This window comes from Elephas maximus, chromosome 10 (genome assembly GCF_024166365.1).
Source record: "Elephas maximus indicus isolate mEleMax1 chromosome 10, mEleMax1 primary haplotype, whole genome shotgun sequence".
Taxonomy (NCBI): domain Eukaryota; kingdom Metazoa; phylum Chordata; class Mammalia; order Proboscidea; family Elephantidae; genus Elephas; species Elephas maximus.
In genome coordinates this window covers 14,953,372-14,969,996 of record NC_064828.1, presented here as the reverse complement: position 1 = coordinate 14,969,996, position 16,625 = coordinate 14,953,372, and the positions used below count along the sequence as shown (strand labels likewise).

The 16,625-nt window shown below is 38.8% G+C and overlaps 1 protein-coding gene across 3 annotated transcripts in view; it reads right to left on the bottom strand.

Moving 5' to 3' along the window:
- The window catches only part of INO80 (INO80 complex ATPase subunit), a 135,275-nt gene that overhangs the window by 91,636 nt on the left and 27,014 nt on the right, over positions 1-16,625 (bottom strand). For all 3 annotated transcript variants that reach the window (XM_049897360.1, XM_049897358.1, XM_049897359.1), the window contains exons 2-6: positions 14,360-14,545; positions 13,946-14,115; positions 13,778-13,845; positions 10,613-10,771; positions 7,231-7,351 (exon numbers count right to left, since the gene is read on the bottom strand). In XM_049897360.1, coding sequence (XP_049753317.1) covers positions 7,231-7,351; positions 10,613-10,771; positions 13,778-13,845; positions 13,946-14,115; positions 14,360-14,502 — 661 coding nt within the window. In that variant the 5' untranslated portion in view covers positions 14,503-14,545. The remainder of the gene's footprint in view (positions 1-7,230; positions 7,352-10,612; positions 10,772-13,777; positions 13,846-13,945; positions 14,116-14,359; positions 14,546-16,625) is intronic.

Genomic DNA, 16,625 nt, shown 5'->3' with positions numbered 1-16,625 from the left:
CGGATGGCAGCCCGCTGCCTTGTTGAGAGCCTGACACCCTGCTGCAACCAGATACCGGTATCTACACTAATCACCCCTGCCCCTAAGACTGTAGGGCAGAGTCTATACCACACACTTGATGACCAACCACCTGGAAACCTGAGCTGAAGCCACATAAGAAAAATGAATGGACTCCCAGGCTCATACCTGGAAACAGCTATATCAATCTGGTGACAGGACAATAGAGCTTCAAAGGCGAAAATAATCAAGCTAACTCACTCAAGCAACCTATTTGGACATACCAAAATAAAACTAAGCAAGAAGCTAGGATATACTAAGCAATCATAAAATAAACTAATATAGTAACTTATAGATGGCACGGAAACAACAGTCAGTATCAAATAACATAAAGAAGCAGACCCTGATTGCTTCAACAAGCTCTAAAAACAAAGAATCCAGGGATCTTCTGGATGAAAGTGCTTTCCTGGAATTACCGGATGCAGAATATAAAAGAATAATATACACAACTCTTCAAGACATCAGGAAGGACATGAGGCAATACACAGAACAAGCCAAGGAACACAACGATAAAGCAGTTGAAGAAATTAAAAAGGTTATTCAAGTACATAATGTAAAATTGATTAAGCTGCAAGAATCCATAGAAAGGCAGCAATCAGAAATTCAGAAGATAAACAATAAAATTACAGAACTAGAAAACTCAAAAGAAAGTCAGAGGAGCAAAATTGAGCAAGTGGAAGGCAGAACTGGTGCGCTTGAAGATAAGGCACTTGGCACCAATATATTTAAAAAAAAATCAGATAAAAGCATTAACAAAAACAAAGAAAAATTAAGAATTATGTGGGACTCTACCAAGAGTAATAACCTACGAGTGATTGGAGTACCAGAACAGGGAGGGCTAACAGAAAAAACAGAGAGAATTGTCGAAGATTTGTTGGCACAAAACTTCCCTGATATCATGAAAGATGAGAAGGTATATTACCAAGATGCTCATCAAACTCCACGTAAGGTAGATTTTAAAAGAAAGTCAACAAGACATATTATAATCAAACTTACCAAAACCAAAGATAAAGAGAGAATTTTAAGAGCAGCTAGGGATAAACGAAAAGTCACCTACAAAGGAGAGTCAATAACAATAAGCTTAGACTACTCGGCAGAAACCATGCAGGCAAGAAGGCAAAGGGATGACTTACATAAAGCACTGAAAGAAAAAAATACCAGCCAAGAATCATATATCCAGCAAAACTGTTTATCAAATATGAAGGTGAAATTAAGACATTTCCCAAAAACAGAGGTTTAGGTAATTTGTAAAAACCAAACCATAACTATAAGAAATACTAAAGAAAGTTCTGTGGTTACAAAATCAGTATCAGGTATCAACCCAAGCCTAGAACACTGGACAAAGCAATCAGATATCAACACAGACAAGGAAATCACAAAAATAAATCAAGATAAAAAAATGCTGAAAACAGGGAAAAAGTGATGTTATTACGCAAAAGACAACATCAAAACAATAAAGAGGGACTAAGAAATGCAGTCAGATCTTTCATATGGAGAGGAAGTCAAGGCACTATAAAGAAATAAAACTTACGTTTAAACTTAGAAAAATAGGGGTAAATATTAAGGTTACCACAAAGGAGACTAACAATCCTACTCATCAAAATAAAATATAAGAAAAAAAGAGACTAAGCAGAAACAAAATCAACAACAATGAATAAGAGGAAAAGACAATATATGAAGACAAACTACTCAGCACAAAAAATTAAATGGGAAAAAGAAACTGTCAACCCACAAAAAAAGACATCAAAATGACAGCACTAAGGTCATACCTATCCATAATTATACTGAATGTAAACGGACTAAATGCACCAATAAAGAGACAGAGAGTAGCAGAATGGATAAAAAAACACAAGCTGTCTATATGCTGCCTACAAGAGACACACCTTAGACTTAGAGACAAACAAACTAAAACTCAAAGAATAGAAAAAAAATATATCAAGCAAACAACAATCAAAAAAGGGCAGGAATGACAATATTAATTTCTGACAAAACAGGCTTTAAAGTTAAATCCACCACAAAGGATAAGCAAGGGCACTATATAAAGATTAAAGGGACAAAATACCAGGAGCATATAACCATATTAAATATTTATGCACCCAATGACAGGTCTGTAACATACATAAAACAAACTCTAAGAGCACTGAAAAGTGAAATAGACAGCTCCACAGTTCTAGTAAGAGAGCTCAACACACCATTTTCGGTGAAGCACAGAACACCCAGAAAGAAGCTCAATAAAGACATGGAAGATCTAAATGCCACAATCAACAAACTTGTCCTCATATGCATATACAGAACACTCCACCCAAGAGCAGCCAAGTATTCTTTCTTTTCTAGTGCACACAGAACATTCTATAGTATAGACCACACATTAGGTTATAAAGCAAGCCTTAGCAGAATCCAAAACATTGAAAAATTACAAAGCATCTTCTCTGACCATAAGGCCATAAAAGTAGAAATCAATAACAGAAAAAGCAGGGAAAAGAAATCGAACACTTGGAAACTGAACAATACCTTGTTCAAAAACGAATGGGTTATAGAAGGCATTAAGGATGGAATAAAGAAATTCATAGACTCCAATGAGAGTGAAAACACTTCCTATCAAAACCTTTGAAACACAGGTAAAGCACTCCTAAGAGGTCAATTTATATCAATACATGCACACATCCAAAAAGAAGAACAGGCCAAAATCAAAGAATTATCCTTACAACTTGAACAAATAGCAACAAAAGAAACCCTCAGGCACCAAAAGAAAGCAAAGAATAAAAATTAGAGCAGAATTAAACAAAAACAGATAACAGAAAAACAATTCAAAGAGTTAAAAAGACCAAAAGCTGGTTCTTTGAAAAAACTGTAAAAATTGATAAACCATTGGCCAAACTGACAAAGAAAAACAGCAAAGGAAGCAGATAATCCGAATAAGAAATGAAATGGGCAATATTATAACAGATCCAACAGAAATTAAAAGAATCATATCAGATTACCATGAACAAACTGTACTCTTAACAAATTTGAAAACCTAGAAGAAATGGATTATTTCCTAGGAACACACTACCTACGGAAACTGACACAGAGGTAGAACAACTAAATAGACCCATAACAAAAGAAGAGATTAAAAGGTAATCAAAAAACTCCCAACAAAGAAAAGCCTCTGAGAGCTTCACTACAGAGTTCTACCAAACTTTCAGAGAAGAGTTAACACCATTACTACTAAAGGTATCTCAGAGCACAGGAAAGGATGGAATACTCCCAAACTCACTCTATGAAGCCACCATATCCCTGATACCAAAACCAGGTAAAGATTCCAAAAAAAAAAAAGGAAATTATGGACTATATCCCTCATGAACTTACATGCAAAAATCCTCAACAAAATACTAGCCAATAGTATTCAACAACATATCAAAAAAATAATTCACCATGACCAAGTGGGATTCATACCAGGTATGTAGGGATGGTTTGATGTAATCCATCATATAAATAAAACAAAAGACAAAAACCACATGATTTTATCAATTGATGCAGAAAAGGTATTTGACAAAGTTCGACACCCATTCATGAAAAAAGTCTCAGCAAAATAGGAATAGAAGGAAAATTCCTCAACATAATAAAGGGCACTTATACAAAGCCAACAGCCAACATCATCCAAAATGGAGAGAGTCTGAAAGCATTCCCCTTAAGATCCGGAACCAGACAAGTATGCTCTTTATCACCATTCTTATTCAACATTGTGCTGGAGGCCCTCGCCAGAGCAATTAGGCTAGATAAAGAAATAAATGGCATCCAGATTGGTACCAAAGAAGTAAAAGTATCTCTATTTGAAGATGACATGATCTTATACACAGAAAAACCTAAAGAATCATCAAGTAAACTACTGAAACTAATAGAAGAGTTCAGCAGAAGATCAGGATACAAGATAAACATATAAAAATCAGTTGGATTCCTCTACACCAACAAAAAGAACATCGAGGAGGAAATCACCAAATCAATACCATTTACAGTAGCCCCCAAGAAGATGAAATACTTAGGAATAAATCTTACCAGAGATGTAAAAGACCTATACAATGAAAACTACAGGACACTACTGCAAGAAACCTACATAAGCGGAAAAATATACCTTGCTCATGCATAGGGGGACTTAACATTGTAAAAATGTCTATTCTACCAAAAGCAATCTACAGATACAATGCAATTCCGATCCAAATTCCAATGACATTTTTTAATGAGATGGAGAAACAAATCACAAACTTCATATGGAATGGAAAGAGGCCCCGGATAAGTAAAGCATTCCTGAAAAAGAAAAACAAAGTGGGAGGCCTTACTCTACCTGATTTTAGAACCTATTACACCGCCAAAGTAGTCAAAACAGCCTGGTACATATATATAGACCAATGGAACAAAACTGAGAATCCAGACATAAATCCATCCATATACGAGCAGCTGATATTTGACAAAGGCCCAAAATCAGTTAAATGGGGAAAAGACTGTCTCTTCAACAAATTGTGCTGGCATAACTGGATATCCATCTGCAAAAAATGAAACAAGACCCATACCTCACACCATGCACAAAAACGAGCTCAAAATGGATCAAAGACCTAAATATAAAATGTGAAATGATAAAGATCATGGAAGAAAAAATGGGGACAACGCTAGGAGCCCTAATACATGGCATAAACAGTATATGAAACATTACTAACAATGCATAAGAGAAACTAGCTAACTGGGAGCTCTTAAAAATCAAACACCTATGTTCATCCATAGAAGTCATCCAAAGACTTCACTGAAAGAGTAAAAAGATACCCACAGATTGGGAAAAAGTTTTTAGCTATGACATTTCCAATCAGTATCTGATCTCTAAAATCTACATGATACTGCAAAACCTCAACAACAAAAAGACAAATAACCCAGTTTAAAAATGGGCAAGTGATACGAACATGCACTTCACCAATGCAGACATTCAGGTGGCTAACAGATATGTAAGGAAATGCTCACGATCATTAGACATTAGTGAAAAGCAAATCAAAACGACAGTGAGATACCATCTCACCTCAACAAGGTTAGCATTAATCCAAAAAACACAAAATAATAAATGTTGGAGCAGTTGCAGAGAGACTGGAACACTGATACACTGCTGGTGGGAATGTAAAATGGTACAACCACTTTGGAAATTGATTCGCTGCTTCCTTAAACAACTAGAAATAGAATTACCATATAATCCAGCAATCCCACTCCTTGGAATATATCCTAGAGAATTAAGAACCTTTACACAGATATATGCACACCCATGTTCACTGCGGCACTGTTTACAATAGCAAGAGGATGGCAGCATCCAAGGTGCCTATCAACAGATGAACGGATAAATAAATTATGATATATCATAATGGAATACTATGCATCAATAAAGAACAATGATGAATCCGTCAAACATTTCATAACATGGAGGAATCTGGAGACATTATGCTGAGTGAAATTAGTCAGCTGCAAAAGGACAAATACTGTATAAGACAACTTTTATAATAAGTGGAGAAACAGTTTAAACAGAGAAGAAAATATTCTTTGATGGTTACGAGAGGGAGGGGGAGGGAGGGAGAGGGGTTTTGACTAATTAGACAGAAGGTAAGAATTGTTTTAGGTGAAGGGAAAGACAACGCAGAATACAGGAGAGGTCAGCACAACTGCACTAAACCAAAAGCAAAGAAGTTCCCTGAATAAACTGAACGCTCTGAAGTCCAGCGTGGCAGGGGTTTGGGGACCATGGTTTTAGGGGACATACAAGTCAATTGGCATAATAAAATCTTTAAAGAAAACACTCTGCACCCCACTTTGGAGAGTGGCTTCTGGGGTCTTAAACGCTAGCAAGTGGCCATCTAAGATGCATCGATAGGTCTCAACCCACCTGGAGCAAAGGAGAATGAAGAACACCAAAGACACAAGGTAATTATGAGCCCAAGAGACAGAAATGACCACATAAACCAGTGAAGACATCAGCCTAAGAGCAGAAGAACTAGATGGTGCCTGGCTATAACCGATGACTGCCCTGACAGTGAACACAACAGAGAACACCTGAGGGAGCAGGAGAACAGTGGGATGCAGACCTCAAATTCTCATAAAAAGACCAGACTTAATGGTCTGATTGAGACTAGAAGGACCCCAGAGGTCATGGTCCCCAGACCTTCTGTTAGCCCAAGACAAGAACCACTCCCAAAGCCAACTCTTCAGACAGGGATTGGACTGGACTATGGGATAGAAGATGATGCTGGTGAGGACTGGGCATCTTGGATCAAGTGGACGCAAGAGACTGTGGGCATCTCCTGTCTGGAGGGGAGATGTGAGAGCGGACGGGGTCAGAAGCAGGCCGAAAGGACACAAAAACAGAGAGTGGAGGGAGAGGGTGTGCTGTCTGATTAGGGGGCGAGCAGGTAGGAGTGTACAGAGGGGTGTCTGTAAGTTTTTACATGAGAGATTGACTTGATTTGTGAACTTTCACTTAAAGCACAATAAAAACAAAACAAAAAAACCATCTTTGATTATATCTAATTTAGGGGAGGCTGCGGAGGATGAGAAAACAGGAGAAATAAAACAGGCAAAAAAGAAGGATGTAGGAGAAAGGAAGAAGGCAAAAAATGGACTTTCTGAATAGAGTTCAGTCCTTCGGGGGAATAAAATCTGCCTTGTACAGATAGTTTAAAACTTTCCCCTCCTGTTTCCTTCCGGATTTCCAGCTGCTCAGAGCTAAGTAAGAGAGGAAAAGACATTTCCTGGCAAACACAAAACCAAAGGCTACAGAGGATCACCAGGAGAGGATCTATTTTAAATCACCTCAGACAGCAACAATTATAACTTACTCCAAAGATAAGACTCTTCGTATTTCCCTGTGGATCATCAACTTCTTCCTCTCCCAGAACATTTTCAGAGTATGTAGAAAAGGAATAAACCAATTGGCCGAAACCTTTGGCTAGGCATCTGTAGTTCTTAAGTCTTTCTAGATTTAGAAATGATCATAAACCAAATATGAAACAAAGTTAGTAGTACTTGCTAATAATTAAATGTGAGAGCCTGGTACCTTTCACATAGCAAAGCAAACTTCTATTATATGGGTTATGTGCCAAGTCTAAAAGCACTAGCAAGCCATACATGATCCAGAATGAGTAAAAGTAGAAGGCACGTCAGCATGCTCACCTTTAAGTTTCTTTTCTTCCTTGAATTTCTTTTTTTTGGGTCCAAGTAGGTGCCGCTGTTGCTCATAGAAAGGGTCATATGTAGAGAGCAGGCCTGCACTGTAGTATTGGTATTGCTGCAACTGAAGCAGACAAAGACAGTAATGCTTAGATGAGCCTGTGTTCTATAGCATAACCTTCAGGGAACATCACCTTTACTACAGAAAGCTGAGTCAGAGAAAATCAAAGCTCTTAGCACAGTAGTCTTCCCATAAAGAGATCAATAAGGATTTAGTATATCAAAGTCAATTATTTACTTGGCTTCCAAGCAAAATACATTCAGCTGCAATGCACATGGAATTAAGGAGAACCCTTTCATGCTACTGAATTTCCATCAGATTATTTACTTAGTCCTGACAAACACATGAGCGATGCAATTCACTGCAAAAAGACTTTTCTTCCTTGGAAATTCATCAGCTAAGAAATAAACCATATTTCTATGACCAGTAGGTCCTCGGATTTACTAAATTTCCTGATTCTTGCTGCCATTCTGGCTCATAGTCTTATACTTGGATCCAAGAGTCACCAGCTGCCACAGACTGAATTGTGTTCTCTAAAATTATGTTGTAAATCCTAACCTTTTAGCGGTAGATGTAATCCCATTTGGCAGTAGGGTTTTATGTTATCGAGGTCCTATCAGTGTAGGATGTGTCTTAAACCAATCACTTCTGAGATATAAAAGAGCAGATTAGACACAGAAGCAAGCACAGATAGATGCCACATGAAGATCACAAAGGAACCCAGGAACAGAAGCTGAAAAGAGACAAGGACAGGGCCGACAGAGACACAAAGTGTTGCCCTAGAGCTGGGTGCTCTGAATTTGGACTTCTAAGCCTCCTAAAACCATGAGAAAATTAATTTCTTTTTGTTAAAGCTACCTATTTGTGGTACTTCTGCTATAGCAGCACTAAGAAACTAAGGCAGCAGCCATCCCAATTATCCAACCTTTTAAGTCTTCTCTCTCTTTTCTCCTGCTAAGAGATCCTGCCAACATTCTGGACAGTGCCTAAAACCCACTGCCGTTGTTGATTCCGACTCCTAGAGACCCTATAGGACACAGGAGAAGTGCCCCATGGACTGGCACGTCTTTCTCCCATGGAGTGGCTGGTGGGTTCAAACTGCTGACCTTTTGGTTAGCAACTGAGCACTCAAGCACTGTACCACCAATGCTCAATAGTGCCTAGGTTGCCAGAATTCTAATATATGAATGATAAAATTTTTTCCATATGTAGTTGTTGTTATTACGTGCCGTCAAATGAATTCTGACTCACAGTAACCTAACATGACAGAGTAGAGCTGTTCCGTGGGTTTCCTAGGCCTTAATCTTCACAGGAGCAGATCACCAGGTCTTCTCCTACAGAACCGCTCGGTCAGCAGCTGAGTGTTTAACCACTGCTCCAACGGGCTCCTTTTTTCCCATATCTAACCACCAACCCAACCCCACTGCCGTCAAGTCGATTCCGACTCATAGCAACCCTACAGGACAGAGCAGAACTGCCCCATAGAGTTTCCAAGGAACACCTTACGGATTCGAATTGCCAGCCCTTTGGTTAATAGCCATAGCACTTAGCCGCTACGCCAGCAGGGTTTCCTTTTTTCCACATAGGGAGTAGCAAATCCGTTCAAATATTTTATTTAAATCGACCCCAAATCTCACCTTGTGTCTCACTTATTATTAATGTATAAATGTGAATGAATGTAGATTAAAATTATGCAGCCCAATGTTGAATCCCTTTCCTGGATTTTAGCCAAATGAGTTGTTCAAGCTCTGAAACCAGTACAGAGATTAATATGGAGAACTCTTGTAAGGTCCTCCTCCCAGGTTAAAACTAAATGAGCATTCACCGAGCCGTATACTTACAATGTATGGACTTTCCTATATGTATCTTTTACTTCACTTAAAAGAATGAGCAAATATTTCAAGCACCAAGTGTCTCAGCATTGGACTTTAAAGAGCAACTCTGCATCAAGTTGGTCAAATATCTTACTGTTTGTATCTTCTACTGGTTTATAAACTCCAGCATATTATTCAAAGCTCTCTGAGCTAACTTTAGACCTTAAGTAACTGCTGGAAGGTTGTTAGGTCTCTTCATGTACATTTTGATCACTGTGTGTAAAGTGCCACACTCTCACAAAAATCAGAAAGCTTTGGTAGCAGCTTTCAAATAGTTGCCACTTAAACCTATCATCATTCTAATGTTAGTGTGTGCAAAGTAAAAACGCTTCCAAAGAACAACTACATTAAAAAACAACCACCAGAATGTAAAATGGTACAGCCACTCTGAAGAACAGTTTGGCAGTTATTCAAAAGTTACACAGAGATACCATTAAAAAAAAAAAAAAAAAAAATCCAAACCCACTGCTGTCAAGTCAATTCTGACTCATAGTGACCTTACAGGATAGAGAAGAATTGCCCCATGGGATTTCCAAGCAGCAGCTGGTAGATTTGAATTGCCAACCTGTTGGCTGGCTGCTGACTGTGGAGCACTGTGCCATCAGGGCTCCAAAGAAACCATCAAAAAAACCAAACCCGCTGCCATCGAGTCAATTCTGACTCATAGTGAGCCTACAGGACACAGCAGACTGCCACATAGGGTTTCCAAGGAGCACCTGGTGGATTCGAACTGCTGACCTTTCGGTTAGCAGCTGTAGCACTTAACCACTATGCCACCAGGGTTTCCAATATGACCCAGCAAATCCACTCAGAGGTATATACTCAAGAGAAATGAAAACATACATCCACACAAAAACTTGTACACCAATGTTCACAGCAGCATTATTCATAACAGTGAAGAAGTGGAAACATTATCAGTTGATGAATAAATAAAATGTGGTATATCCATACAATGGAACAGTATGATTTAGCAATGAAAAGGGATAAAGTATTATGCTGTAACACAGATGAACCTGAAAACACTATGTCAAGTGAAAGAAATCAGACACAAAGGACCACGTGTGGTATGATTCCATTTGTATAAAAGTCCAGAACGGGCAAATTTACAGAGACACAGGTAGGCAGGTAATTGCCTAGGGCTGGGGGGCAGAGGATGGGGAGTAACAGTTAAGGGGTGGGTGCAGGGTTTCTTTCTGGGGCGAGAAAAAGGTTCTGGAATTAGTGGTGGTAGTTGTACAACTCTGAATATACCAAAAACCACTCAACTGCACACTTTAAAAGGCTGAATTTTTTGGTATGGGAATAAAATCTTAATAAAGTTGTCACTGAAATAACAATAACCATCCCCACTACCTAAATATAAAGTTAAAACGATGTATCTTTAATGGCTATAACCCAGAAGGCGTGCATATCAAGCACGAAGGTCTGAGGCTTTTCCTGAAACTCTCACCTCCTTGTCTTTACTATACTTGTTCTGGTGAAGCTTCTTGTATTTGTGCAGCCGCAGCATGTTGTGAAGCTCCTCTCGGCTGAGATTGAGTTCTTCTTCGTCATCATTGTCTTCACTCTGAGAATCTGCCTCACTGGACTCATCACTTAGTAGAATGCTCTGAACAGGAAGGAAATGGAAATGTAACTTCTGCTAGGAAACAATTCCTTTTATAATCCTACCATTTTTTCCAGATCCCAGAACAATGACAGAAACAGCTGAGGGACAGTCATTCAGTTTCCCTTGTACTATTCTTTCCCAATTTGACTGAAAAACAAATGAACGCCATCTGAACCTATCTATCGGAATCACCTCCACAGCACTGGTTTAGGCATCAATTACAGAGTAATAACACAGAGCAACGCAGTAAACAGCAGCAAGGCTAGAAGGCATTAAGCTCTTCAAATATTCATCAACCGATGAGTGCATAAACAAAATTTGGCACTCCATACAATGAAATATTATTCAGTCATAAAAAGAAATGAAGTACTGACACATGCCATAACATGAATGAACCCTGAAAACATTACAGTTGTCCCCCCTTATCTGTGCAGGATGCGTTCTAAGGCCTCGCACCGGTGCCTCGAACAGCAGATAGTACCAAACTCTACGTACACTATGACTTGCCCTATACATACATACCTATGACAAAGTTTAATTTATAAACTAGGCACAGTAAATTAACAACATTAACTAATGAAACAGGCCAGTTTTAACAATATGCTGTAATACACGTTATGTGAGTGACAGGGCCGGATAGCATGAGATTTCATCATGCTCTGTGTGCATTTAACGTTTTCTAACCGCGTTGACCGTGGGTAAGTAAGTGGGTAACTGAAACCACAGAAAGCGAAACCACAGATAAGGGGTTGCTACTGTATACTAAACAAAAAAAGCAGACACAAAAGGTCACACATTATGTAAGTCCATTTTTATATGTTCAGAAGAGGTAAATCCACAGAGACAGAAAGAAGATGAGTGGTTGTAGTGCCAAGAGCTGGGGAACGAGGAGAATGGGGAGTGATTGCTAACGGGTAAAGGTTTTCTTCTGCGGTGATGAAAATGTCCTGGAATTAGTGGTGATGGTTACACAACTCTGTGGATATACTAAAAGCCACTGAATTGTACAATTTAAAAGGGCTAATTTATGGCATGTGAATTATATCTCAATTTTTTTAATGTGATGGTTAAACAAAAAGATCTCTGCATTCCCAACAGACTAAAACCTCACTGATACAAGGCCATCAGACTTTTTACACATGAACCTTTTAAAGTACGAAATAGAAAAACAATTCATTTTAATACAAGAAACACTATACTTAATTCAGTTTGGCCAAGACAGGAATCTTGTTAAGAGTACACCTACTCCTCATTTATCAACTATATTGTTATCCAACGTATCACATGTACGACAACAGTAAAAAATCTGCTGTCTATTTCATGCATTAATGACGCATGTCTCTGGCAGTAATGAACGCCAACGTACAAGGTGAGAGTAATGCCGGTTGTGATGATTAAGGTTATTTCAACTTGACTGGGCCATGATTCTCAGCAGTTTGGCAGTTATGTAATTTGGCAGTTATGTACCAAACCCGTTGCTGTCAATTCCGACTCACAGTGACCCTATAAGACAGAGTGGAACTGTACTATAGGGTCTCCAAGGAGCAGTTTGTGGATTTGAACTGCTGACCTTCTGGTTAGCAGCTGTAACTCTTAACCACTGTGCCACCAGGGTTCCATTTTTTGCTTCTGGTTCCGTAATGATGCAATTTGGCAGTTACATAATGATGTAGTCATACTCCATCTTGTGATATGATGTGGTCATCTTCTATTTTCACGTAATGCTGACTTTCACATAACAACTTAGTCGTTGGAACCAAACCACATCGATAAGGAAGGAGTGAGTGTACAGAGATTACACTACTCCCCTGCTTGTAAACGCTCCAATGGCTTACCAAAGACTGAATCCATGTGACAGAGTAGAACTGTCCTTATGGGGTTTTCTAGGCTGTAATCTTCATGGGAGCAGGTCACCAGGTTTTTCTCCTGCAGAGTCTATGGGTGGGTTCAAACTGCCAACCTTTCGGTTAGCACCCGAGCACTTAAACATTGCACCACCAAAAAACCAAAACCAAACCTGTTGCCATCAAGTCGATTTCAACTCACAGCAACCCTACAGGACAGAGAACAGCTCCATAGGGTTTCCAAGGCTGAAATCTTTATGGAAGCAGACTGCCTCGTCCCACGGAGAGGCTGGTGGGTTGAAACTGTCGATCGAATGCTTATCCATTGAGCCACCAGGGCTCCTCATTGCACGCAAGGGCTACTTCATTTTACAAGAGCATTATAGAGGTTATACCACTCCCCTGCTTATAAACACTCCATTGGGTTGCCACTGTTAACTAGAGTAAAATCCAAATTCCATTACACGACATAAAAGGTCCTACATGCCCAGGCTCTCTAACCTGGTCTTCTACCATTCCCCTCATTCACTGGGCTCCAGTCGTGCCAGCCTACTGTCTCTCCCGAACAAACAGCGTGTGCTTCTTTTCTCAGGACTTTTGCAGTTGTTCCTTCTGATTGAAATGCTCTTATCCTAGATCTTTACATAGCTTTCTCTGATCATTCAGAAATCTGTTGAAATGTTACCTCTTTATAAAAGCCATTCACATTTGTTAGAGTACAGGCTTACCGTCTGCATCCCTCCATTAGAATGTTAGCTCAACAGGGCAGAGGCCTTGTCTGTCTGTTCACTGATGTATCCCTAATATCTACATCAGTCCTTGAACAGTAGAATGTGCTCAGTAAACATTTGTTGGATGAATGAACTACTCAGGGACTGATGAAAAAGTAGATTTATATTCCTGATTAAAATGTGAGCCAGAGAAGGCACAGATCTTATCTAATTTTGTATCCTCCCACTCGCCCCATGGTTTACACTCAATATTTGCTAAAATGACTTATTGAATCCTCCAGATTTTTCCTATCTCTTCAAAAAACCACATCCAGAAAAAAGATTCACATCTAGAAAAATCTCTACCAACCTGCCAGAATGAGTTAGTACCTTTTTTCCCTTCTATCAGAACTTTTATATCTGGATTGTAAACATTCCGCCTTATCTCTTACCTTTAACCATTTTCTGCTTTTCTTCAACTTAGAGAAGTTATATAGATTCCCTTTGTCAGATTTTGATTCTGTGTAAAAAAAAAAAAAAAAAAACATAAATAAACGAATGAAAAGATGACTATCCCAAGAGAAGTAACAGCTCAGAGAAGGATGTCACCCCATGCTGACCTGACTGCAGAACTCCATTCAGCGAGTATGTGTTTAACATTCCAGAACTGCTTGCTCCAGAAGTCTCACCAAGCAATGAGTTTGGAGGTTCTTCCTTAACTTGTATTAAGGGATCCCCAGACTGGGGCAGTAAAGGATTATTGTCATCCAGTCCATCTTCACTGTCATCACTATAAATTGAAAAATGGTGAGTCCACAATCACATCTGACCCAGCAAAATACTAAAATTTAAGGTTAGCAGAACTGGGCACTTTAGAGAAGAAATGGATCCTTTGAATAAGTCAACATTTTATTTAAAAGGAAGAAAAAGAAAATATCAAACATACCCCAAAATACTTTACAATCTACAGGGATGACAACGCTTCAGAAATGTGAACACTACGTTGGGAAGAATTAATACACGGAGCAGCATACCTAGAAATACTCCTGTTGAAGATGGCTGACGTTTGTCTCAGGAAATGGTCCAACCGGAGGGCCCTCTCCAGGTACTGAAGATAGAGGGGCTTTGCCAGCTCAGTGCAGCCGCCATCGTCCCCGGCACCCAACTCCGAGGCCATAGAACAAATCTGTCTTCATGCACAAAGGCCTCCGACTGCACGGCTGCATAATGAAGATAAGTAGTCAAAGGTGAAATACTATTCATTCTCCTAGGAGAGGAGAAATCAGATCTTGTAGAACACAAGACACTGAGAAGACAACAGTCTGTAGAAAGATCATGACAAAGCTCTGCAAAGATACTGCTTCCTAATGCAAATGCAGAAGGTGGAAGGCAAGAATAGAAACACTGTTATATGTTGCAATGAAAATTCATGTTATGTTTCCGAAACAGTACCTTAAAATTTATAACCACTTCCCTTCCTCCCCACAATTGACAATTACTCCCGGCTACTTTTACCTAAGTCTATACGAAGCTCACTGTTGCAAACCTCACAGAGGAACATAGGAACACCTGTGCTCAGCATCACCTTCAAAATAGTTACTTCCTTCTTTACTTTGTATTTACATCTGTACATGGGTGCAAGCTATTTTATTTACAAAGGAGTAGATGGTCTGGCAGAGTATTTTACAATCCCTCATAAATATGCTATAATGAGCAAGATTTAGAAACGATTACAGTAAGAATGTTTTCACTAGAGAAACAACCAATACAACAACTTTCCCAACTGTCTTCACGTGACGCCTGCTTTGTAACTTGTTATGTTTAACTCTGGAAGTAGTACAGCCAGAATGCTCCTTAGAAGCAAGGACGGCAAGACTACATCTCACATATTTTGGGCACGTTATCAGGAGGGATCAGTCCCTGGAGAAGGACATCATGCTTGGTGAAGGGTCAGCAAAAAACAGGAAGACCCTCAACAAGATGGACTGACACAGTGGCTCCAACAGTGGGCTCAAGCATAGTGACTGTGAGGGGGGTGCAGGACCAGGCCGTGTTTCGTGTTTTGTACACAGAGCTGCTATGAGTCAGAACCGACTCGATGGCACCTAACAGCAACATCTTTAAAAACTTAAGGGGGTAAGCCAGGATTAAATAACAAGAGAATATTAAACAATTCGCCCATTTTCTGGCATACAGTGAGTACTCACTAAATGGTGATTATTTTTTAGAAGCTCATAATCTAACAAAGTAATAAGTTTTAAAGGAAAAACCCTAATATCTCTTTCTTGAGTTGTCTCTGCTTATAATAGTTTTTAAACATTTTAAACATTTCCTAACATAATCTTTTTCCTTAAAAGAATATTAAAAATTCTTCCCCAATTGATATACAGATTTAACACAATCCCTGTCAAAATTCCAGCAGGCTTTTTTTCCTATATAAATTGACAAGCTGATTCTACATTTTACATAGAAATATAAAGGACCCAGAATAACCAAAACAATTCTGAAGAACAAAAACTTGAATGACTTACACTTCCTGATTTTAAAATGTTATATTTTTTACAAATATATTTATCTATTTAAATCTATATGGTATATATAACCAAAAACCCGTTGCTATTGAGTCGATTATCACTCATAGCAACCCTGTAAGACAGAGTAGAACTGCCCCATAGGGTTTCCAAGACTGTAATCCTCACTGAAGCAGAATGCCACATCTTTCTCTTGCGCAGCAGCTGGTGGGTTAGAATCACTGACCTTTCACTCAGCAGCTGAAAACTTAACCACTGCGTTACCAGAGCTCATTATTACATACATGCATATATATGTATATATCTGTGTATATATACACACCTATTATAAAGTTACAATAATCAGGACAATGTGATATTGACATAAGGATAGCTGTATAGATTAATGGAACAGAGCTGAGAATTTAGAAACAAACCCTTACATTTACGGTCAACTGATTTTCAACAAAGGTACCAAGGCAATTCAATGGGGAAAAGACAGCCTTTTCAACAAATTTTGCTGGGACAAATGGATATCCACATACAAAAAGATAAGCATAAACCCTTACTTCATATCATGCACAAAAATTAACTTAAAATGAATCACAGACCTAAGTGTAACACCTAAAACTATAAAACTTTTAGGGGAAAATCTTCATGACCTTGGTTAGGCAAAAAGTTCTTACATATGACATCGAAAGCACAACCACAAAAGAAAAAAATTCATAAATTAGGCTTCATAAAAATTAAAGACTTTCACATTCCAAAAAATACCACTAAGAAAATGAAG